The 25,006-nt window shown below is 42.9% G+C and overlaps 1 protein-coding gene across 8 annotated transcripts in view; it reads left to right on the forward strand.

Annotated features, from left to right (window-relative positions):
* SCHIP1 (schwannomin interacting protein 1) overlaps nt 1-25,006 on the forward strand; it is a 212,957-nt gene that overhangs the window by 147,930 nt on the left and 40,021 nt on the right. For 6 of the 8 annotated variants that reach the window (XM_069083476.1, XM_069083480.1, XM_069083477.1 and 3 more), the window contains one exon: nt 20,272-20,390. In XM_069083476.1, the coding sequence (XP_068939577.1) occupies nt 20,272-20,390 (119 nt within the window). Of the gene's footprint in view, nt 1-1,540; nt 2,147-20,271; nt 20,395-25,006 lie in introns of those variants that run through there. The other 2 variants (XM_069083484.1, XM_069083482.1) reach the window with 2 other exon arrangements.

Consider the following 25,006-nt stretch of genomic DNA (forward strand, 5'->3'; position numbering starts at 1 on the left):
AAAGAAAAGGAAGGAAGGAAGGAAGGAAGGAAGGAAGGAAGGAAGGAAGGAAGGAAGGAAGGAAGGAAGGAAGGAAGGAAGGAAGGAAGGAAGGAAGGAAGGAAGGAAGCCAAGATGGGACAGTATGATTTTTTTCCCCATTTTTTCTTCTATTTGTTGACTGGAACACACAGTGGCCTGGATGAAGAATTTGAACGAAGATGTCTCCATGAGTTCGCTTTTTTTGTTGAGGCCCCCGTCTCCAATGATTGGTTAATGACCAGATTTAGCCAAATGAAAAAGAAAAGCAGAGAGCGGCCATAACCAGATACAACAATAAGATTTCGTTGTCTCATTCCTGGCCCATTGCAATAGCCCCCAGTCTTTTTCAAGCTTCCTAAATGTCAGTGCTTTCCCTCTGTGCATTGCCAGCCACCTTATTCCTTCTATATCTCGTTCGTGCACAGACATTTGCATGTTGTCTCCTCTTTTGGGTGAGCCCCTTGAGGGGAGGCATGGTGTTTTTACCCTTCTTGGCATCCCCAGAACTTAGCACAGTGGACTACCAAGTAGAAGGCACTTACGAATGCTTGCTGACAAAGAGCGGTAACTTCACTGCCATGGATCTCTCCAGCTCTGAGACACTGCCCTTCCTACCATTACTACCTTCCCAATCCCCATCTAATCCACCTCATAAGCATTTATTAATCATCACTGTGTACCAGGCCCTTTGTTAGGCAATGGAGATTTGAAGAGGAGAGAAAAATCATCTCTGACCTCAAGGATTTCACATTTTATCGAGGAAAAAAACATGGACAATTAAAATCAATCAAGTAAAACTCAATCAATGAGTAACATTTGTTAAATATAGACACAAAGTAAATACATGCTGTACAAAAATAAATGCAAGGTAATTTGGATGACATAAATCCTTACAGGCAGCTGGTCTTTGTGACAGGCCAAGCCAGTGAAATTGGATCAGAGACACAGAGCTGGCAGCTTGGCCAACCCTTCCCTCCCCTCCCCCAATATTATCCAGCCTGGCAAGCCGAAAACACAGCAAAGAATTTTTCAAGAATGTTAGTAGCTATTTGGGGTTTTGTGTGTGTGTGTGTGTGTGTGTGTGTGTGTGTGTCTCGTTTGCTTCTTGCACCAAAACATCCTCCAGCTGTGGGACTCTTTCCTCTGAACATAATCAGTAAACAGAGTGGGAAGCCATGGGAAAAGGTTCAAGGGAGCTATAGCAAGATGAGCCCTCTATTGTAAAAAGGCCAGCCCATCCGCATGTGAAAGAAAAGCTGACCGCTCGTCTCCCTCTGCTCCCCAGCCCCCTGCTCTCCTGCCTGGATTAGAGAAACCCGGCTCTGGCCCTAGGAGCAGAGAAGGGCTTCTCTTTGCTAGAAATCAATGTTTAAATTGTCCCGGGCTGCCAGAGGGAGAGGGGATATTGACATCTGTCTGATTTGGAAACGTGATGCTTGATGTAGAAAAAGTTGTAGTCCCCCTCTCTCCCAGCCCTGCGGACTTCAGTCATGCCCGATGCTTTTGTCATAAGATACCCGGCCGGCTCGCCCCACACAGGGGAAGTCGGCGAGGCAAGTTGCTAGCTATTTTTATCCTGCCCTGCCATCAGTTCAGAGCACGGTTGCTGCCTTGCTCCAATCCACAGATAGTGTTGAACTCAGGAGTTGAGTCAGCCGGCCCGAGCCTGAAAGCTCTCATTTTCTCTATCAGTGGTAAGGAAGGTGCTTCGGAGGGGCCGACTTCTTCAGAGAGAGGTGAGAGCCGATGGTGGCAGAAGCCGGCATTCGACAGGCCCAGGTGTCAGGAAGGAGTCAGCTTATAACTGTGTCGGGTGACCAGCAGCTGTCCCCACGCCAGCATGAGGGCCACAGGCGGGGAAGTCAGTTCGGGCTGGCGTCCCTGGTAGACCCAACCACAAGGACCCCAGCCACAGTTTAGCCTTCCCCTGCTTCTTCATGTTTAAAGGATGAAAAGTCGTAAAGATGCTTAGACGCTGGGCACGACCATAAGCCTCTTGGGATACTGGGAGTTTTCTCTCTCCTGAGAGGTTTTTAAGAGTTAAGGAATGAATCTGGACAGCGATGGAATGGCTGACATCATCAGCAAAGTGTCCACAATGGACATAGAGGGGAATTATAAAAAGGTAAGAGACAGAAAAGGAACTCCTTGAACTCTTTGCTGTGGCACATTTTTCCTCTAGCTGAGAGAGAAAGCTAAAATTTATGATGTCCCCAGAGCTCCCTCTGTAAGTAGCTTGACCTGTGACATCCAGAAAGGCTAAATGAAATTCATGATTGAATTAAATACTTGGATCTCAGGTGGGCATAAGGGGGAGAAACCTTTCTTTTTTCTCTAGACTCTTCTTGTTACATTTTACAGTCAAAAAAAAAAAAGTAGACTATATATGTTGGGGTATGATGGCTCATCAGGCATTTAGTGAAAGTCTGGAAGATCTTACCAGAGCACTTATCAGCAACATTTTCTCATAAGATGTTATGACAAATTTCACCTGCAGTGAATTCATCCTAGAAAGTTTAATTTCCTTTTTTGTATTTGAGAAACATGATATTTATTGTGAATATGACAGTCACTATTGTGGAAAGGTGCTTGTTGGGGGCCTTTTAGGGAGGGGGAGCGTAATTGATAAGTTAAATCTTTCTAATGTTAGCTAGCATATTTTGGGAACTTTAAATATGGTGATTGTCGGGTAATAACAGACCCAAGTAAAAATAGCTGTAGTTATATGGCTGAGGTCATGACATTCAACTTCGAGTATAGGCTTGTCTGTCCACAGGCACTCGCCACGTCCCTTTTCCCCCTTCTAATTTTTCAGAAGTCAAGTATAGTTCATGGGGTGGGGTGAGGGATATGGTTGGATTGGAGTCCTGTCCCAGTAGGTCCAGAAATGACTTTTCATGGAATAAATTCCCCATTTGCATTTGAACTTTGATTTTATAGGGATCCCCTTCACATATACTTATAAATTTCTAGCCTGTTGCCTAAAATCTCAGAGATTTGTCTGCGCCACAGAGAGATTAAGTGATTACCTATATTCACACTATATGTGTCAAAAACAGAGCTTGAACTCGTGTGGGGGTCTGACTCTATTCACTACCCCTCTGTCAGTTGAACATGTTGCAAAGATTTGCAATGAGACTAAATGTTCTTTTTTTGTGGGTTGAGCTTCTTTTGAAGGTTGCAAAGAGGAAAGTGTCTTCTGTTTTTGTCTGCCCACACTTCACGGTCCTTTAACCTGAGTCTGTAGAATCTGATTTTTTTTTTTCTAGGTTGCAAATCTAATTGTAGATGAGCAGTGGGGTTTAGTAACCTTTATTTGAAAATGTACAAAATGTGTGGGACAGAGTAAGGCCCAACAGAAAAATATTGCAGTCTTCATTCTATCTTCTTTGCTGGGCTCCAAGTAGGGAATGAGTGTGATAGAATCATGGATTGTTAAGAGCAGAAAGGAGCCTTTGGGAATCGTGCATTATACAGAAGAGGAAAGTGAGACCGAGAGAGGTTGACAAGTTCCCAAGTCAGAAAACCTGAACACCTCTTGGCTGCTGCCTTCCTCTGTGGAAGAAGTCTGGGAGAGTAGACAATCAGTAGGATCTGTATCCTGTGGACTCCTTTGAAAACCACCCCTGGGATTAATTTCCACGATACTTACAATGCCAACAGGTGATATTTTTGTTCTTGAGCTTCATTCCTCAGTTGGCCCCGTACACAGAAAGTAGACATTGAAACGGGCTTGTGAAAATGTAAGCAGCCTTCTTATCAATGCTGAGGAGATCAAGTATTGATCTGTGTTGAGTTTCTGAGACTCAGAAAAGTCAGCTCCAGGTCTCTGGAACAAGTGAACAGTATGCCAGTAATCTGAAACATCGGGGGGAAAAAAAAAAGCAGGAAGCAGTCTGAAATAGCCTTAACGAAAAAACAAACAAAACAGAGTTGCATTGTTGAACCATTATCTCATTCTGACTAAGGAATGTTCAGGCTGATTTCAAAGGAAGTGGAGACTGATGGTTTAGTACAAAGGACCAGTAGATGAGGCTCCCAGGATATGTCGCTGGCCAGAGATTCCCAGAATGCATTTGTACATCTTACTCTGTTACTGAGAATGAGAAATGTTATGTTTGTGAGATCCATATAACCAGTAGACATTTCTCCCTTTACTACGGGTATGCACCCACCTTTTCAGGTGAGGGTAGTTCAGATTCATGGGTGGGATTATTATTCTGATAGCACCCTAGCTGGGTGTTTGTCCCATTCTTCTAAGAGGTATCACTAGGGGGCGGCTAGGTGGCGCAGTGAATAGAGCACCAGCCCTGGAGTCAGGAGGACCTGCGTTCAAATTCCTCCTCAGACACTTAATACAAAAACTAGCTATGTGACCTTGGGCAAGTCACTTAACCCCAATTGCCCCACCCTCCCCCCTCCAAAAAGCAAAAAAAAAAAAAGAAAAAGAAAAAAAGGTACCACTAGGCTGGGGGTCCCTGGTAAGTTGACAGGAAAATAGACTTGACAAAAACAGCAAGAATTTATCGGATGAGAAAGAGAATCTAACCACATACAAAGAATTTACCATCACCAGGGTACTACTGATCTTCCCACAGTTCCTCCTCTAACATCCTGCTATCTTATCGCCTACGGCTAAAACGAGATACTCCTCAGATGTGTGAATGAGCACATCTGTTGGTTGTGCCTGGAATTGTACAGACCAGTTGCATTGATGGACAAGGCATTGATGGATGTCTTTAGCTGATTTTACCAGGAGCATTCAGAAAGCAAACAAAACACTCCTCTAATCAAGGTCACTTTCCTGTAATTAAAATTAGATTCTCTGGTGGCAGAGGAAGGAAAAGGTGATGTAAGAGCTCCCTTTCCTGAAGGAAGGGCCTAATGGCCGGCAAGATGGTACAGCACTGTTGTCTGGTAATAATGGGGATATGTAATAAAAAAAAATGTTGCTTCTCAAAACTCATTTCCAGCCAGATGGGATGGAAAGAGACAGCTGGCTTTCCAGAATCCTCCATCTACAATATCCAGGCCATCTCTCTCCTTTCTTTACTACTTAACTTCTCTTAATTTGTTTTTGCCAACTCCCCCTGAAATAGATAGGTTTCAGTCCCTAGCCAGCAGACACTAGAAAGCCAATCTCACAGGCTCATCAAATCAAATATCGCTGTACGTACCCAATAGACTTGCAAAATTGGGTGGATGTGCAGCCATCGTTGGACGTTAAATCAAATTATACTGATTGAGGAAGAGGGAAGAAAATTATGGAAATTATATACAATTCAGCCTCTAATTTCTCTCAGCAGACGAAATAGGTATAAGATAGAAAATAAAACACAAAAAAAGACTATTCTGTGTTACATTAGAAGGGTGTTGAGTTCTATTGGCGAGGCAAAAAGAAAAGCTTAAACTATTTTTTAAAATGTGTGTGTATATATACATATATGTATATATGTATGTGTTTATATATACACATATAATTTTTTTAATGGCAGTTGGCCTGGGAATTGTTCTCTGGGTCCCATTATGCTAAAAGATTAGGGGGAACCATGTGAAAAATTTAAAAAACTGGAAAGGACACTATTCAAACCATACTCACAGCTGTGCTTGTGTCCTCTTGAAGATGAATTGAAATGAGTATTTGTTAGAAGTCATAATAAATAGCCACTGTCCTAGCTAGGGATTCCTCTTGCCATACAATTAAAAGGGAGAAGTGGGATTCTGTCCTCTCTTAGCCCTTACAGGCTCAAGTCTTTTAAGTGCTGAAAGGACTTGGAGTTACTTGAAATCTTTAGGAGTTAAACAATGATTAAGTAGTGCAATGGCCACGCTCATTTATACAGTGCTTCATAAGGTGCAGACAGAATCATGGGATTCGATCTGATGGTTGTGTAAGTCTGATTCCCAGTATAGACTTGGAGATCAGAGATGGAAGGAACCACAGAGGTTATCTAGTCTGACCTTTCCCCTTTCTCCTTTGTTTTGCACATGAGGATCTGAGAAGTTGAGGTTGCCTGAGATCACACAGGTGGTTAAATAACAGAAACAGGATTTGAACCCAGATCTTCTGACCCCAAATCCAGAGGTCTTCCCACTGTACCCTGCTGGGAGTATTCTAGATAACTGAAGTTTCCAGTTACATATTTCAGCAATTTACCCTAATAATGGTTGGCTTCGCTTAATTTTTTTTTTTCATTTAAAGGAAATGGGGCTTCTGGTTAAGTTTGCCATTCCATCTGTACCTTTCCAGGACTATTTCTTTTTATGTCTAACTTACAGCAAAAGCCTTGGTGCATAATAAGTGCTCGAGAAATGTCCAAGGAATTGAATTCCTCCTTTTATAGCCAAATGCATAGAAAGGGTTGCCTAGACTCCTTGCTTCTATTTCATCCCCTTCTAGACACTTCTCTGGGTCCTTGAGATCTGCCTTTGGAGGTCACCACCAAGCTGAAATGGCTCCCTCCAAGATCACCAATCATCTCAGAATTGCTCGAACCAATGGGCTCTTTCCAGCTCAGTTGAGTGAGCTCTTGGCAACTTTTCCCTCTTCTGACTGCCCGGATGGGCTGCCCTCACTTGCGTTTTGTGACCCTGCTCATTCTCAGTGACTGCTCCTGGGAGGAACATTGGTACCTTCCTGCCCTCGGGCTCTGTCTTGGCCCTCTTCTTTCTCTCTACATTCTCTCCCTTGGTGACTTCATCATCTTCCAAGAATTCAATGAACATCTCTATGAAGATAAAGCCCCAATCTCTATATCCAGCTCTATTCTCTCACCTTCACTCCATTCATATATTGCCAACTGTCTGTAGAGTCAGAGGGCTTGGGTTCCATCCCCAACCCTGCCACTATGTTACTTCAGGCAAGTCAGTTAATGTCTCTGTCCTTCTCTTTCCTCATCTATAAAATTTCGGGGCGGGGGGGAATGTCATACTACATGACCTGTAAGGTCAACTCTGATCCTATGATCTCAGACTGACCATTTCTAAATCATAACGTGCATGTTCCCCCCAAACCCATCTGTCCTCCAAAGTTCCAAAGTTCTGTTGATAGAGCACTATCCTTCTGATCACCTGGGTTTACAACCTCAGAGCCATCATTGACCTACCTCTCCTGTACAAAAACCTCCATACCCAAACAGTTGGCAAATTAGGTCAACCTCACCTCCGTAATGTCTCTTATGTGAGCCACCTGCTGTCAACATACAAAGCTTCTATTCTAGTCCAGGCTCTCAAGGGCACTAGGTGGTGCCATGGACTGAGTGCTTGGCTTGGACTCAGAAAGACCTGCATTCAAATCCTACCTCAGACACTTGCTAGCTATGGGACTATGGGCAGATCATTTCATCACTATCTGCCTCCGTTTCCTTATCTGTAAAATGGAGATAATAATACCACCTACCCCACAGGGTTATTGAAAAGCACCAAATGGTAAGGGCTTTGCAAATCTTAAAGTGTTATAGAAATGAGAGCTATCATTGTCTTCATCAGGGCCCCCACCATCACCATCACCATCACCATCACCTTTCATGGAGACTTGGCTATTATCTCTGAACTGGTCTCCTTGCTTTTAAGCTGTCTCCACTCCCTCTATTTTTACCACCACTCAATTCTTTTTTAAAGGGGGGAGGGTTCTTTTACATTACAAACATTTACAGACTGTTCCTACTTTGTGCTTTAATGCTGGAGCCAATAGTTCAATTACATCTGTAAAAATGGGGGAATGACAGTATCAATATCCCTGGGTTGTTGTGAGGATCAAGTGAGATAACATATCATATAAGGCTCTTTGGGAGCCTCGTCCTGCCATATAAAGGCTAGTTATTATCATGATTGTTGCTGTTATCATGGCCTTCATCATTATATGAGGGGTCTCTTATAATGAAGAAAGACAGTTCAATAAAATTAATACTAAAAAGACTTCATCTGAAAGTGTATGCAACTTTTCACAGTGAGAAACACACACACACCACCACCTCTTTTTAAAAATTTGTTTTCTCTTGCCCCCACATCCTGCCCACTGGGGTAAAAAAGAAAGAAAAACAAATTTCTTATAACAAACATGCATCATCAAATAAAATTAGTTCTCCCACTGGCTGTAAACAAAAATGTTTGTGTGTATACACATATATAACATATATTTGCATGTATGTGTATATGTGGGTGGTATGTATATATGTTTGTATGTATGTCTCATCCTGTGCCCTACATTCACTCATCACCCCTCTGTAATAGAGAGTATGTTTCATCATCAACCCTCTGGAGCCATGGATGATCTTTGTTCATCATAGTTCTCACAGCTTTCAGAGATGTCTGTTTTTATGGTATTGTCCCGTTTCTGTTGATCTCATTCTTCATCAACTTATTAAAGTCACAAAATTGTTCATTTTTATAATATTAATGTCAAAATCTATCTGCCACATGGCCACCTAATTGATATTCCTACAGCACAGACTTCATCTTGTCACTTGCCTACTGAAAAACCTTCAAGAGCTCCTTTCTGACTCTAGGATAAAACATGGAATCCTCAGTCTGGCATTCAAAGCCCTCAATAGATGGCCTCCCACTTCCATTTCTAACTGGACTTCCCATTCAAACTCCATCTCCCACTTCTCCTTCTGGAAATGACTTTGTATATTCCTTGGTGTATTATCATGTCCCTTTCTATGTCCATCACTGGGGTGTCCAAGTACAAAAACAATCTCTTGCTGTCTTTGTATTGCACATTTTAGGTAATTATTACATTTTAAGTGAACTATAATTCAATAGTTGGTCTCAGTTTTTCACATTGTGACCCTCTTTCTTTCCCCCCATCTTTCCGTCTTACCTTTCTCCCTCATTTGCCTACTCCTCCCTATTCATGATTTCCTTAATTTTTCTGTTCTCTCCTTCAGACAAGTAGGTGGCATAGTGGGTAGAGTTATACTTGGAGGTAGAAACATCTGAGTTCAAATCCTGCCTCAGACAAGTCTCTGATAAGACACGTGTGTAATGCTGGACCCAATAGGTTCAGTTACATCTGTAAAATGGGGGGAATGACAGTATCAATACCCCTTGGTTATTGTGAAGATCAAGTGAGATAACATATCATATAAGGCTCTTTGGGAGCCTCGTCCTGCCATATAAAGGCTAGTTATTATAATGATTGTTGCTGTCATCATGGCCTTCATCATTATATTAATATCATTATTAATTACATCTCCCCAGAGCTTTACAAGCTATTTACAGCCCTGCTTCCTTTAATTTCGCATTTTCCACTGTTGCCACTGACTTTGATGTTGGATCTGCCTGGGTGCTGAGTAACCAAAACCTTAATGAACAGTTTAGGACGTGTCTTGCGGCATCAGTGTTGGCTGTGGTGTAGACAGTGGGAGGGTGGTGGAGGTGGGCAGACTTTGCTTTATACTTCAAAGACATCCAGGTGGGTCAGATAGAGATGACCTCAGTAGCGGGGACAGTCTGGAAATGTGAAATTATGTGTTAGGGTTGGGAGGATGGGATGAATTAGAAAGCTGGAACTGGCCTTGATGCATTGTTTATGGAGGAAATCATGTCAGTAAACAAGATGATCTCAGAAGTTTCTAGCACCCAGTCTGACATCTTAGTCTTGTCTTATTGGGGGAAAACTTGGCATCTCTTTGCTTTTCCTAGCCCCGTTTTGGGATATGATAATTAACTCTGTGCTGGCTTCCTTCATTTAACCCCTAAGTTCCCATTGGCAAAAACCATATACATCTAAGAAGGAGGTTGGCCCTCCCATTCAGGCAGTCATAGCTCTTGCAGGATGTGCCTCCATACCAAGCCCAGACCCCACAAATGCCTGTGACTTGGGTGACAGCTTCGGGTATTCGGCCACCATCTGGCTCCAGCCTTGGCCACCATGTTTCCTATTATTGCCTTTCTTGCATCTCCGGCCAAAGTGGTAACTAAGAAGGACTGAAGATTTATTAAGCACTTACTTTGTGCACTCACCAGGTGCTGAGCATAAAAAAGGGAGCCAACACCTGCCCTCCCAGAGCATATATTCTAATTGAGGAAGAGAATACCTAGAGAAGAGTCACATTCAGGGAAAGGTGAGGTCTCAGGAATGGCAACTGGAGCAGAGCGAGTGGGGAAATGCAACATAGGGATGGAACAGGTGGCAAGATTCTAAGGCCAGGGAGGCTCCATTTTCCTGGACAGGAAGCATGGTCTGGGCTCACTCTCACTGGTTGGTTGGGTGCATTTTCCTTCACCCACCAATCAGAATGGCTCAGCCCCAGGGCAGAGTTCCAAAGCTGAATGAATTCAGTCCCAGGGTGAGGGGAGAAGACAGTCCCTGGACATCACAGATTACTAGTTATTTCTTGTTCTTGGCATGGATTCATGCAAGCTGCTCCCTACCCCAGCTAAAAGGCATCTTTTTCTCATCTCTGCCTTGCAAACAATCCTCCTCTTCCTTCAAAGCTCAGACAAGGTGCCAGGCCTTCCCTGGTTCCCCAACACTCACTAAAATAGATGTTCTACCCCTCCTTAAATTTGGAGAGAATTCTTTGCTTTCATCTCTGCTTTGCAAACTCCTCGCACTCTTTCTTGTTCATTCTCATATGGGCCGTCTACTCCTTTATAGTTTGGAAATGCCTTGATATTAAGGATGGTGGCATTTTTAACTTTCTAGCCCCAATGCCTATCACGATGCCTTGCATTCTTACTAAATGGCTTTGTTTTATGAGGCTGAAATAAAATAATTTATTTAAATGAGCCCATAAATAATCATCATAGAGTCGTGCCATAGCTGGCCCCACTTGGCAGTGTCTACCCCATGCAAAGATATTTCATATTTAAAGATGCATAGTGAAAAACACAGTTCTCACCCTTATGCTTATTAAGAATCAGCTGGGCTGTAGCCAAAGGTCCCCATTCCTCTGCTGAGCCTGGGAACATGCCAGTACTCTGGAAAACTCTCCAAACTAAAGAAGGAACAGGGCGCCACAGGGCCCTTGAACATCCTCTTAGCCCTCCTGACAGCAGGTCTTCTGTGGGTTGGCACAGGGGGACTTCTGGCTCCCCAGCCATTATGAGCTATATGAGGCCCATTGGTAGCTTGGGGAAAATGCTGAACTTGGATCTGGGGGAATCAGATTCTACTCCTAGCTCTGGCACTAACAGCTAAGGGACCTTGGGCAAGGGAATGAACTTCTCTGGACCTGTTTTCTCATGTGTAAAATAAAGAAGTTGAACTGAGTCCTGAACTCCCTTCTCCCCCTTAAACAGTTCCATTCCAAAGGATCACATTTGTACATCTTGAACCAAGGAAGCCATAATCCTGAATCTTTCAGGAAGCCTGTTCTTGGATTACAGATGCCTATGTTAGAAGTCTTGCTCCCCTACATGAACTCCCAGATCCAAATACAAATGACACTCCCATCTCCCAACCACACCTTTGCCCTGGCTGTCCCCATGCCTGCCATGCCCTCCCTCCTCACCTCTGCCTTCTGGTTTCTCTTGGTTCTAGACTCGGCTCAGCTCCCACTTTCTGCAAGAGGCCTTCCCATCTTCCTCGTTCACAAGTATCTAGCAAAGGCACTTATAATTCAAAGATCAGAAAGAACCATAAATAATAGAGATTGGACATGTGTCTAGTTGATGACATAAAAGGGAAAGAAGAAACCTCATAGTTTGCTAGTACATTAGAGCTAGAAGGGGACCTCCCCATCCCACCGCCAATCGTATAGATGAGGAAACTAGAGAAGCTGCCCAAAGCTGCATGGCAGAGTCAGGAGGCAGGATTCAGCTCCCTCACATTCTTCCTTTCTTTTGTCCCAATCATACGCCATTATTGTGCATTCATATAACATTCTTTGTCCAGCCATTCTCTAGATGATGGACACCCACTTTGTTTCCAAAGTTGTGCTACCACTAAGAGAGTTGCTGTGGATATGAGGTTCCATGGGGCCTTCCATTCTGTCATTGCCCTCCTTAGAGGATGGTCCCAAAAGCATGGGGCTGCCTGGTCTAAGGGTATAAACAGTTTGATTCCAAGTGATTTTTCAGGTGGGGAGCCTGTGACTTAGCTCTCCACAGAAGGACCTGTGCATGGTTAGGGAAGGGAGAAAGAGAAACCTTCTTTTATTGGAGAGAACAGCATTGTGCATCAGGGACTCCAGATTCTCAGCCTTATTCCCTGCAGCTTCTGCTAAGGGTGAGGATGCCAGAAATCACGAGGCTGGAGATCCCATGGAGGCCAGGGGCTCATGCTAATTGCTTCAAAACACACCATATGGCAAAACCTGGGAAGAACACAAACAACTTAGAAACAGAATTATCCTCGTTCTGGGGCCTTTTGGGAATGTGCCACACATGAAGCCAATTCTGATGGAAGGTGTGTGTGTGTGTGTGCGTGTGTGTGTGTGTGTGCGTGTGTGTGCATGTGTGTGTAAATATATGTATGTGTGTATAGCATATGAGTCCATATATTATAGTTATTTAAACCTTACAATTTGTATAAAGAAATTTGGGGGGAAAGGCTAGAATGAGACCCCTGAACAGCAATTCTGAGCCTAGGCCAAAGCAGCATGGAACATACTCTCAAAACAGCTTTGTAAGACAGATTCAGCTGGGGGAGAGGGAAAGAAACCTTGGGCCTTGGCATGACCCTGGAGATGCCCTGGGATACCAGGAGGCCATTGCTGGTGAATGAGCAGTGCAGGGGCCAAGCAGAGGTAGAAGAGCTCACCTGGGCTGAATTAGCCACTGAGGGGGAAGAAGGGCACCATCTGGTAGCTTCCTCATTTAACTAATTATTCTTGCTAACTAGTGCTGGGTTCACTTGTTTTTCTACCCGCTCAGAAGTACACCATTCTCCAAATGGTGGGGACTGTGGGACAAAGGCCCTGTTGACTCACCTTAGCTATGGCTCTAATAATCACTTCTCCCTGCTTACTTCACCCTTCCAGGATGTGATTTCCTTGTCCAATGAGAAGGTTGGATTAGACATCCTATGAGGTCCCTCCTGGCCCCTTAGTGGGCCAAGATACAGAAGCAGAAATCAGTGGGACTTGTGCCCAAGGGACTTGATTAGGTCAGGAAAGCCCTGGTGGACTCCCTGAAGGGAGAAGACATTGGTTCTCTCAAGGAGGACTGGACTAGTTTGAAGAATTAGGATTTGATTGGAGAAACTAAAAGTAAAGAAATCTGTCCTGAGCTTCCCCAACTGCTGATCTGCCCCCCACAAAAATAAAATGACCCTGTTTATTCCTATTGAGTCTCTTTCTACTTATTTGGTGTATACTTACATGTGTCCAGTGCTTGACACATAGTAGGCGACTTTTAATGCCTCCCCTTTTTCTCCCCCATTTCAAATGGAAACTTTTATTATTCTGTTCTTTGGATATGTATCCCTAGGTCCCAGACCAGTACCCGGCACATAGTAGGAGCTTAATCAATGCTTGAAGACTGATTGCATTGTTTTAGAGGGAAGGAGCAACTGAGAGTCTCCCGCCAGTGAAAAACAGCTTAATGTGGAAATAAGAGAGTTAAGGGTAAAGGGAGAAAAAGGAAGACTCCTTTTGACCGACTTTATCAATTAAGACCTGAAAGTTCAAAACTAGTACTATTATCATTCACCTCTCCGGGGCTCAGTTTCCTTACCTATAAAATAAATTCTAACCCCTGCCTTACTTACCTTGGAGGGTAACTGTGAGGTTCAGAGGAGCATATATTGAAAGCCAGAAAGGTCTTAGAGTCCATTTACTCCAACCACCTCTTTTTACAGCTGAAGAGACTGAGGCTCAAATAGTTGATTGACTTCCCAGAGTGAGTAAATATCCAGGTCAGGATTCCCTGACTCCAAGGCTGGATCCATCTGCTACACAACCTAGCTGCCTCCAAGAAATCTATCAAATTATCCAACATACACAAACGTGCCTTGAGTTTTACTGAAGAAATCACCAGACTAGAGTCATATTATTAATGTTCATGTACGTATGTGTATTTATGTTCATGATCAATTGTGAAAATAGTCCTATGGCAGTCATCATGGGTTCTGGAAGAGAAGGACAGGCTGAGAACAGAGCTGGATGATAGTCATGAGGGTAAAGCTGATGTTATAATCCAAACATGAGGAGAAGAAGCCTGAACGAGGCTGTTGGTGCCTGTGAAAACCAAGAGGAAGGAACCAGTGAAAGAGGCATCTGTTACTGGGACAAAAGGAGCCCAGAATAATGGGGACTGTGAGCCCAGAGACCAGAGAGGACTATAGGCAAATTGGAAAGGGGAGTCAGCCATTGGGAGGTGGGAGCCGTCTGTGTCCCTGTTTACTTGGATTGGCTCATTAGGAAGACCACTGAGTCAGAGTTCGATGACCTAAGCTCAGAGGATCTCTTTTTCTTCATATAAAATTGGAAAGTAGCATGTAGAATGAGCTCTGCCTCTGGAATCAGAGCCTAGGCCCAAATGTTGCCCCTGATGCTTGCTACCTATGTGATTTGGGGGGTGTATATATACATGCACATATATGCTTACATATGTGTACATATATGTTTGTGTGTCTATGTATATATGGAGATGTGTATATGTGTGTAGATATAGATTAGATATAGAGATAGATGTGGATATGGACAGATAGAAAAACACCTAGATCCCAGATTCCTCATCTATAAAACAAGATGGTTGGGTTCCAGGATCCCTCTGAGGTCCCTTCCAGCTAGGTCCCCAAATAGTCTTGTCTTTATTTCTCTTTTACCAACTATCTTATTTTGTGCTTGTTTACTCTGAGTGTTGACTAGTAAAAGGCCTCTCGTGATGATGACAACGGAGGTGGTGATAGTGTGCTTTGAAGTTCTTCCACATATCTCATTTGATCCTAATAACAACCCTGTGAAATGAATGCTATAATTATCCCTGTTTTACAGTTGAGAAAATAGACTGGGAAAAGCTAAGGGACTCTCCCAGGGTCACACTCCTAGTAAGTGTTTGAAGGAGGATTTGAACTCAGATCTCCCTGATCCAAGTCCTGTGTGCTGTCCACTGACCCATCTAGCTGACTACAAATAGAAGCATTGGGGCCAGGGGAGGGGAAGGGGCAGTGGCAGAGGGGAAACTGGATTGTTTCTGAAAGGTTCTTGGACTCCTGCAGCCCTACCATTAGGCACTATACTGACCAGACATACACCCGGCCAATTGCATTTGAAACCTGATATTCAATGACTGCAGGGGCAGGGATGAGGGGCTTGTTGTGCCCTATGGCTCTACAGTACCGTGAAGTGTGTAAAGTATGGGGATGGAGATAGCTAGGAAGAAGCATTCCCTCTCCTCCTCCCACTCCCTACCCCACCCCATGTTGGTGCCCTGTGGCAAAGCCCTATTAGCCAGGGGCAAGTTCCAGTTTTGCTCCTGTTAAGAGTCATTGTGAGCCTTGGCAGTCTTGCTACAGAAGATGGCACAGGGGTATTCAGCAAGAGGATATGGGCAGTGATAGCCCAGGGCTAAATACAGCTGAATCCAAAGATGATTTTAGTTTTCTTGGGCTCTGAACTACTTTCCTGTTTCATAAAGATGAGACTCTGTACCTCAATTCCAGTAGAAAGAAGGGATTTGGAACCAGAGGGTAGAGAATTCATTTCACCTCTGATGCCTACTCCCTGCCTGACCTTGGACAAGGGACTTATTAGCCTCTCCTGGCCTCAGTGTGCTGAGCTCTAAATGAGGGGGTTGGATTAGCCGGCCTCTGAAGCTCCTTCCAATTCTCAATATGGGAATCGACAATTCTTTGCTTTTCATAATCACAACCAGCCTGAAGGTGCTGCCATGTGTGTTTTGAGTATTTCCAAAAGCTGATTTTTTCAGAGTTGAAGTGGGCATAGCTCCTTCTAGCCACAGCCAAAAGAGATAAGTTTGCCAAACCTCTCCATGTGCTGGGGAGATGCACAGGCGATGTGCAGCTGTTCCTCTGCCTGCCTCATTGATTTGGGCTCACAGGGTCAGAGGAGGGAAGAACCCAGAGGACATTATTCCTGGGAAAACAATAGGGCTTTGAAACTTACAAATGCATATAGATGCCCATGGGCTCACTCAGGAAAAAAAAGATCATCTGGCCTCGACTGTATCACATTGATTGAATGCAGAATAAGTGATGCTGTTTGGCAATAGCCCATTATTGGAAATGCTTGGAATTGTATTTGCCCCCTGTGGAATTGTCTAAGAAAAAAAAAGAAAGAAAATACAATGTATAATGATATATTTGTCATTGGCCTTATAAATGAGGTCAACATCCTTATTGAGAGAGTTGGCTAATGTTTCCCATAGATGAAAACACCCACAAAAAAATTGGAGTACATGAGACTCTAATGATGGGGTCCTGAAAGCTGGAGGCACTGAGCTTGGTGGAAATGGACCATGTGGGTACTGTGAAGATGGATGAATCTGGTCTGGACTTGAGGAATAGGAATTGGGCTAGCTTTGGGATTTGGGTTTTGTTTTTGAAAGCTTCAGTCATTTCTAACTTATCTATTAACTAAAGGGTTGCCAATTGTTCCAATCAAGAGTGTTCCCAACTTCACAAAATCACAGACCTTTGATGTGTGGCAATGTTTCTAGGGATAAACATCCTACCACATTCAGAAAATGACCTTAGAGTAGTAGTGGTAATAACAACAACAAGAACAAATAATGATAATAATAATATGTGGCGTTTTAGCACTTATACAACACTTGGCAAAACACTTTCCATTCATTCCCCCAAATGCTCCTGACAAGCCAGTGAGGTGGGTGCCATTATTATGCACATTCTGTAGAGGGGGAAAGAGAAACTCGGAAAAGGAAAGTGGCTTGCGTTGCCCCAGGAGCCATGGGGCCAAGTTTCAAAGGTGCAGTTTGAACCTAGGTTCGCATAACGTCAAGACTGAAACACTTTCCACCCTGCAGTTTTGCCTCTCAGCAGATGCAGATGGTTTGAGAATGAACCAAGTGTTAGCTTTGAGGGATCGGCTTGTTTTTCAGGGTAAATTAAAATGTAGAAATCTGCCCCCTCACTCCATTCCCACTATCCGGCTAACTCTTCCAAAGCATGCAATCAAGGGTGTCTTCCTGCATCTTTTTTTCCATTGGTGCTTTAGCTTCTAGAAAATTTCAGCCAACTTTTTTGATGAATATATTGACCCCAGCCCCACCATGAGTACCAAATATGTTATTATGTATTGCTTTTATTTTTTCTTTCACAAATATTCATTTAATATCTAACAAGTATTTATTTGGACTTTTACACTGAGTAGCATAGGGTAGTGGAAAACACGTTGTACTGATACTTTTTGTTTAATTGAAAAAAGAATAAATTGATGCCTTTTTAAAGAGAGACAGAGAAAGAGCGAGATTCAGTGATTTTCCTTCTATAAGGAGCTCTCCCTTGTAACAAAGAAGTACAAAAAATTGATACACTGTCCATATCTGGCAATGTATGCCTCATTACACCCACATAGGCCACCACCTTTGTGAAAGGAGGCAGGAGAAACATTCACTGTCAAAGATGACTGGTCCCTGTATTGATCAGAGTTCTACACTAATTCTTTCAGTGACCCAGTCTTCAGACCTTGAGGACCTTAGGCTTGGTTTTCATATGAAATTTGGTGAGTTGTTCCACTACTTTTACATAGGATGAGAAATAGACCCATCAGGAGGTACACTGATGAAGTTGGTTCAACTTGGCATTTATAAAAGATGGCAGTAGTTTGGAGAGTTTGTTCATTTCAAGACATTTAAATCTGTTTTGTCAAGATGGCCCCAGGTGCTCGGGCATATATTCTTGAAATGCATACATACAAAGCTGAAAAAGTTATTAATAAAATTAAAATCATTCTTATTTATCTCCACAAGCTTTTGGTTGCTTTTTAAGGGTTTGGAGCTACCCTAGAAAGTACTAATAATAAATCTGTGAAGTTAGCATTATAATTGCATGTGCAACAATAATTATTTAGCTATATGTATAATAAACAAAAAGAACATGTAATACACTTCCCCTTGTACTCTGGATATGTGTCAAAAGGCAAAAAGAGGAAATCTATGAAATCCAAAGAGAAGCAGCCTGGTTTAATGGATAGACTCCAGTCTTGGAGTAAGGAACTCCTGGGCTCAAATCCTGCCAATGTCACCAACTGACTCAGGCACTGTGGGTGCCCCAAGAATCACTGATTTATACTGTGGGAAGGATGTTAGATGCCTGGAGTGGCCCACATTGATGAAATCATATGTTTGGCTCCTCTCTCCATTCCACATTTAGATTTAGCAGACGTGGGTTTGCATCCCAGTCCTGCCCCATGTGACCTGTGTGAAATTGGACAAGTGGTTTCACTTCTTTAGGATTCAACCACCTCATCTGTAAAAAGGAATAGCTTTAGGCCATATAATCTTCAAAGTTCAAATCTAGTTCTAACTCTGTTAATTGTGAGATTGTAAGAAAGCAGAGATAGGAAGTGGTCATTGCATAAGTGCTGAAGACACAGTATGGAAACCATAAGGCTCTGGGTCCCTCCTTAACCCTGGAAGGCTGTGTAACCTTGGTCAAATGACTTGACCTCTCTGGTACTCAGGTTTTTCCTCAAGAAAATAAAGGCTAGATGACACCAAAGGTTCCTTCTAATATTATCATTCTATGTTCTGTGACCCTGACTTTGTCATATGATGTGGTGACCGACCACCAAATTGTTTCCCTTCCCTGAATTCAAAATTGATGTAATACCCAGTGTATAGTATGGAAAGCCGAGATCTCACAGCTGCTCTCCATCCAGGATTTCTTCTGCTTCTTGATAACCATTTACCTTTGCCTATATTTTGAAGATTTTTGTCTTGGTGGGATTCTATAGGGAAAAGGAAGGATGTTGTAAATGCCTGTAAAGCATCTCCAGTCTAATTTTACAAGCTTTTCCTGCCCAATCTGATCTTTTTCCCTAAGAAGGATGAGCACATGTACAAAGCAAATGCAGTAGCTTTAATTACAGTCATAATGATAGCTAGGAGTTATAGAGAGCTTTAAGATTGGCAAAGCATGACCTTATTTGAACCTCGTAAAAACCCTTGGAAGTAGGTATTGTTGTTGTTCCCATTTTACAGATGAAGAAAATGAGCCTGCGCAAAGTTAGGTGACTTGCCCAGGGTCACTCAGCTAGTAAGTGCCTAAGTCAGTATTTGAACTCAGGTCTTTCCGGCTCCTGGCTTGGTTCTACTCACTCTGCCACCTAGCTGCTTCAAATTATAAATCAATTGTGTTACATAAAGTGTTATAAAAACACTAATCTTTTCCGTCATTCCAAACCTTGTAAAATCAGGACAGGTTCTGAAGGGGGGCTGGGAGAGCATGTGAGATTTTCAGTAGGGGGGAAGGAATGCCTAGAATGCTGTGGGCACTTAAGGAATGCATGGTGGTTGATTGGCTAGAGGAGAGAATATTGGGGCATGGAAAAGGGGTTGACATGTATATTCAAGAAAGATGGTGGCATGGAAATGTAACTGGATTTGGAGTCAGAAGACCTGGTTAGATTCTGGTTTCACCTTTTGTGTCCATGTGACCTTAGCTGTTCCAAGTCTCAGTTTCCTCCTCTGTAAAAATAGGGCATTGGACTACATGACCTCTGAGGTCCCTTTCTGATCTAAATCTATGATTCCATGTTATTGATACAAAAACCTCTTGGTTTGAAGGGAATCATTTCTCCATTTAACCTTTGTTTAGACTAATTAACAAGTAGAGAGAAATCCTCATAGTCTCATCGATCAATCCACAAGCATTTATGAAGCACCTGCTGTGTGCCGGGTACTGCTGTAAGTGTTAGAGATACAAAGGCAAAAAAAAAGGCCCTTTCTTCAAGGAGTTTGCATTCCAGTGGGGAAGCTTACATGTAAGTTACCAGGTACATGCAAGATATGTATGGTACACATGAAATGCAGTCTGAGAGGAGAAGGTGCTAGCACTTCGGTGAAAGATCTACTGTAGAATCACCTTTTTCCCTCCTGCCAAAAAACTGGTTCACAATAATGACAACAATTCCAGAAAAATGATGAAATGAACTGAAAAATTCAAATTGATTGCCGAGAGGGGGCCAGCCCAGGGCACCAAGCCAGCGTACCTCCCATTTTACTTTGGCCTCCCACAAACATTTCTGCCGCTTTTGTTATGAGTCAGCCACGTGGGCATAATTCCCTTCTAGTATTACAGATCTAAGAAACTTAGCAATGAAGGCAGGCATAGTGCACTTACCCATACTTTTGGTTCTGTTCCCAAAATTTTAGGCACAGAAAAATGAGAGAGAATCCATCAGGCAGAAGTTGGCGCTTGGGAGTTTCTTTGATGATGGCCCAGGAATTTATACCAGCTGCAGCAAAAGTGGGAAACCGAGCCTTTCTTCCCGGTGAGTCAACTGTCTCTTGGAATCATTGTCTCTGATACTTCTATTCAAGCATGTACACCTGCCTAAGCATTTTTTACATCTGCCTAAAGTTGGACAGAATGTGTCTTAAGTGATAGATGACCTCGAAAAAACTTTGGGAAAAGGTATCCTTAAAGTGGCCATCTAAATTCAAGGTGGTGTATTATTGTTGTTGGGCTGTTTTGTTTTGTTTTTTCATTTTTAAGTTTTTATTTTCCAGTGGCCAAGTTGTCTGAGGTCAGCTTTCTATCTTTCTCTTTTCTAGACCCATTTCAGTTATGACTTAGTATTTGCCAGGATGGAATTGAGCCACCCTGTGGCAGCCATGAAAGCAGCCAAAGCAAGGTGGCAACCCCCCAACATTTCCATTAAGCCTTCCCAAAGCTGCCAGCATTGTCCATGCCATGCTGCGGATGGCAGGGAATGGGGGTGATTCTAAGAACTCCGGGGTCCATGCTTAGAGTTACACTGGGTCTCTCATTCTCATTTGTACCCAGTCTCATTTTCTTGAAGGATCATTTGAATTTATTTGAGATTCTAAGGCCCTTGAGGAGCAGTCAGTGCAAACAGGACAGAAGCAGCTGGGGTGCAGGCACTGACATCACCTGTACTCCTTCAGCGAGGTGGAAACAAATGAACTCAGCAACTAATTCACAAGAGTAAATAATGCAAGTGAGCAGCTACCCTATGGTGTGGCTCCTCACCCCATTTCCAGCTGCCTCCTGGTATCCCTGGGGTCCCACGGGGTCTTTGTGCCCTGTGGTCTCTCTCCCCACCTACACTTCCCAGCTGAATTTGTAAATCCATTTCAGTTAGGAGTCTGTATTTGTCAGGGTAGAATTGAGTTACCCTGTGGTTCAAGTATTGATTGAATGAGGCCCTCAAATATCTTTTTTTAAAGTAGAAATCAGGGTTAAGTGATTTGCCCAGGGTCACCCAACTAGTAAGTGTTTGAGGTCAAATTTGAACTCAGGTTCTCCTGATTTCAGGGCCAGTGCTCTATCCACTGTGACACCTAGATGCCCTGTCTTTTTCTCTTTTATTCACCCCTACATGCTTCTTGAAGCAGTTAGATGGCACAGTGAATAGAACACTAGACTTGGAATCAGGAAGACCTGAGTTCAAATCCTGTCTCAGACACGTATTAATTGTATGACTCTAGGCAAGTCATTTACCCTCTCTTAGACTCAGTTTCTCCAGCTGTAAAATAGGGATAATAATAGCACTTGCCTCACAGGGATGATATGAGGATGGAACGATATAACATATCTAAAGGACTCTTTATGTCCTAATGCTAGTTATTATTGTTAACATTATTTTTTTGGAGTTTGTCCTTGGCACCAACATCCCCATTTTGGCTTTGGCTGGCCATGATTTGCATGACTGCCCAATCTTTTGTTCTTCCCTTTGGATATTTTTTAAGACAGATCTTTAGATATTCTCTGATGGTTGGTGTTTCTTCCAAATGATAGTCCTTATTTTACGCAAAGATCCTAGGACCACAAATCCAGAACTGGAAAGGAACTCCAAGGTGGACTGGTCCAATCCCCTCCTTTTATAGATGAGGAAGGGGAGGCCTAGGGAGCATACAGAACTGCCCAAGGATACACAAGTAGGAAGGGTCAGAGGTGAAATCCTAACCTGGGTCCTCGGACCCCTTTTCCAGTGTTTGAAAGTGATAGCAATGGTGAGGAGAACCTACTCTCACCTTGAGTTTCTAGATCTCTCTTCAACTTAGAAACTCTCCCTTTTTCCTTCAAGGTCCTCATAAAGAAAAATAACATACTCTTCATGAGCAGAAGCCATTATGAGCTCATTCTGTCATTTGGGGGCTTATTGTAGCAAGACACTATAATGGAAAAATCTCTGGTGTCTACAGACCCTTATAACTGGTGTGACTGTAGGCTTATCTCCTCGTCTTTCTGGGACTCTGTGTCCTCATCTGTAAAATGAGGAGACTGGTCTTTCCTAGCTCTTCAGTCTCACAGTTCTGTGAGAGCCACGATTCATCAGTGTGGGCACACCTTCCACTGGGGCAGATCTCATCTTACCCTTTTCTTCTTCTCCCTGTCCTTCCATATCCTACGGAAACCATTCTTGTAAAGATTTTATGGAGATGAGAAAATAGGTGTGTGGACCAGGAGTTGCTTATGTCTTCTAATTCGTCTTTTTTCCCAATAATACCATTCATAATCTGTTCCATTCTTTCAGAATCTCTACCTCTTTGAAATATATTAAAAATCAGGGGCGGCCAGGTAACACAGCGAGTAAGAGCACCGGCTCCAGTGTCAGAACGACCTGGAGATCGAGTCCCCGGCTCAGACACTTAGCACCACACCCAGAAACACCTAGCCGTGTAACCTTGAGCAAGTTACTTAACCCCAATTGCTTAGGGGCGGCCAGGTGGTTCAGCGAGTAAGAGCACCGGCTCCAGTGTCGGGATGACCTGGATCAAATCCGGCCTCAGGTACTCAGCACCACACCCAGAAATAACTGGCCGTGTAACCTTGAGCAAGTTACTTAACCCCGATTGCTTATTAAAAAAAAAAAAAAAGAAAAGAAATATATTAAAAATCAATCCCTAATGGCCTTAAAAACAGTCACCTCTGAAACAGATTTCTTCTATGTGTATTCAGTCAGTCTAGCTGCTTCCCGACGTTATCACCATGTACCACACTGAAAGCAAAGTATATAGTTGCTACTACAGACAGAAAGTCTGAGTGTAGTTGCGTTATGACCATCATGGCTGATGAGGCTAGATCATTATAAGCATTCTGACAAATCATGGAGTCATAGATTTGGAGCTGAGGAAACCTTCAGGGTCACTTAATCCAAACCCTTTACTTTGCAATTTGTAGCAAAAGAGGAAAAGGAATTTGCCCAAAGCCATACAGTGGCAGTGCGAGTCTTTAAACCAGGTTTTCTGATTCCAAATCCAGTGTTCTTTCCATCGCACCCCCTCGCACGACAGGTTTTGAGAAGAAATTAGCCTCTCCGGGTTTCATTCTGGATAAAATGTCCCATATTCTGGGTTGTTTATCTCCCTTGGAATTATTCCTATCCTCTAGAAGCAGGGTTAGTTACACTCCCACCATGCACCAACCAAACATGTCATAGATCATCTTATAGCCCTCTTAGACAATCCAACAACCTTTAAGGCTATATATCATTAGCTCTAAATTGATTCTTTGTGTTGAAGATATGAGACATCTTTAAAGAATGTAAGAGGCTCTTGTACTCCAGGGCCATTAGGAATTAGGTGGAATTGCATTCAAAGGATAGAAATGATGGTTAATAACTGCCATTGATAATCCCTTGGCTTCTATTCCATACTTATGTGAAATTCTTTTACCTTGTGGGTGTAAGTTAAACATTTTAAGGAATATGAACACTTTTAGTTCACTTTCAAGCAAAACCTGGGAAATACATCAATGTCATATATGACAGAATCTCTCTCCAGAGGCCTGGAAGAGCCCAGCAGAAACTTGAAGCTTTGTATGAGTCAGAAACACCCATATGTAAAGACAGAGACATAGAGAGACAGAGAGAGGGAGGGAGGGGAAGGGAGGGGGAGAGAGAGAGAGAGAGAGAGAGAGAGAGAGAGAGAATGAGAACACTAACTATATCAAAGCCAATAGTTCATACTTTATAACCACGAGGCAGAGAAATTAATGGTCAGTAAACTGATGACTTAATTGGGCCTCCCTGGGACAGCCTTTCTTCATCTACAAAATGAGTGGGTTGGATTAGCTTTTTGACCTAAGGACTCTTTTGCTCCCTTAAAAATTATTGAGCCCCACTTTTGTTTATGTGGGTTCTATGTACCATATTAAAAATTAAAATGTCTTACTATTATCATGAAAATTATTTTGTTCTAGTGGGCCCCCAGAAGGGTCTAGGGCACCCACAGGAGCCCCTAGACCCTACTTTGAGAAGTACTGGATTAAAGGAATCTCAAAGGTCCTTTCTATTGCCAAGATTTGGTCATTCCTCTGACGAAATATGCCCAAGCTATGATCAAGGATAGGCATTCTCCTGGCTCATAGCTTGAGCAAGATGACCGATATCGTAGGGAGGTATCTAATTTAGATTTCCAAGAACAAGGTTTATTTTAACTTTTTTCTAAAAAATTATTTTTGATAGCATTTTTTTTTGATGTACCTTCATTTCCCAACATGTCCCTCCTCCCCAGCTAGAGAGGTTTATCTTATAACAAAGAATAAAAAAAGCATTTCAGCGAAAGCAACCAATCCAGTGCACCAGGATATTTAGTGCTCCACATCCATGGCCCCCCGCCTCTACATAAAAGCAGGGGCATACATTCCCTTAGTCTTCTGTAGATCCAGGCTTGATCATTATAATTATACAATATTCTATTATTGTTGGCATCCTGCTGTATATTTCCCCCTCGTCTTGAGGGCTTCACTCTAGTATTTCTATAAATTGCATTAACTGTGGTCATTACATTTGCATCTACTTTTTAAGAATTCTATTCAGACAGCATCGGGCCTAGAGAGCTGCTATTGCTTGGTCTTGATGCTGGCTCAGTTAGTTCCCCTGACCACTGGGCTCTCTGGATGTTGTGGGCTCAGGGAATT

Source organism: Petaurus breviceps, unplaced genomic scaffold, assembly GCF_028583685.1.
Source record: "Petaurus breviceps papuanus isolate PSGF00001 unplaced genomic scaffold, PetGlider_PUasm1.0 173, whole genome shotgun sequence".
NCBI lineage: Eukaryota > Metazoa > Chordata > Mammalia > Diprotodontia > Petauridae > Petaurus > Petaurus breviceps.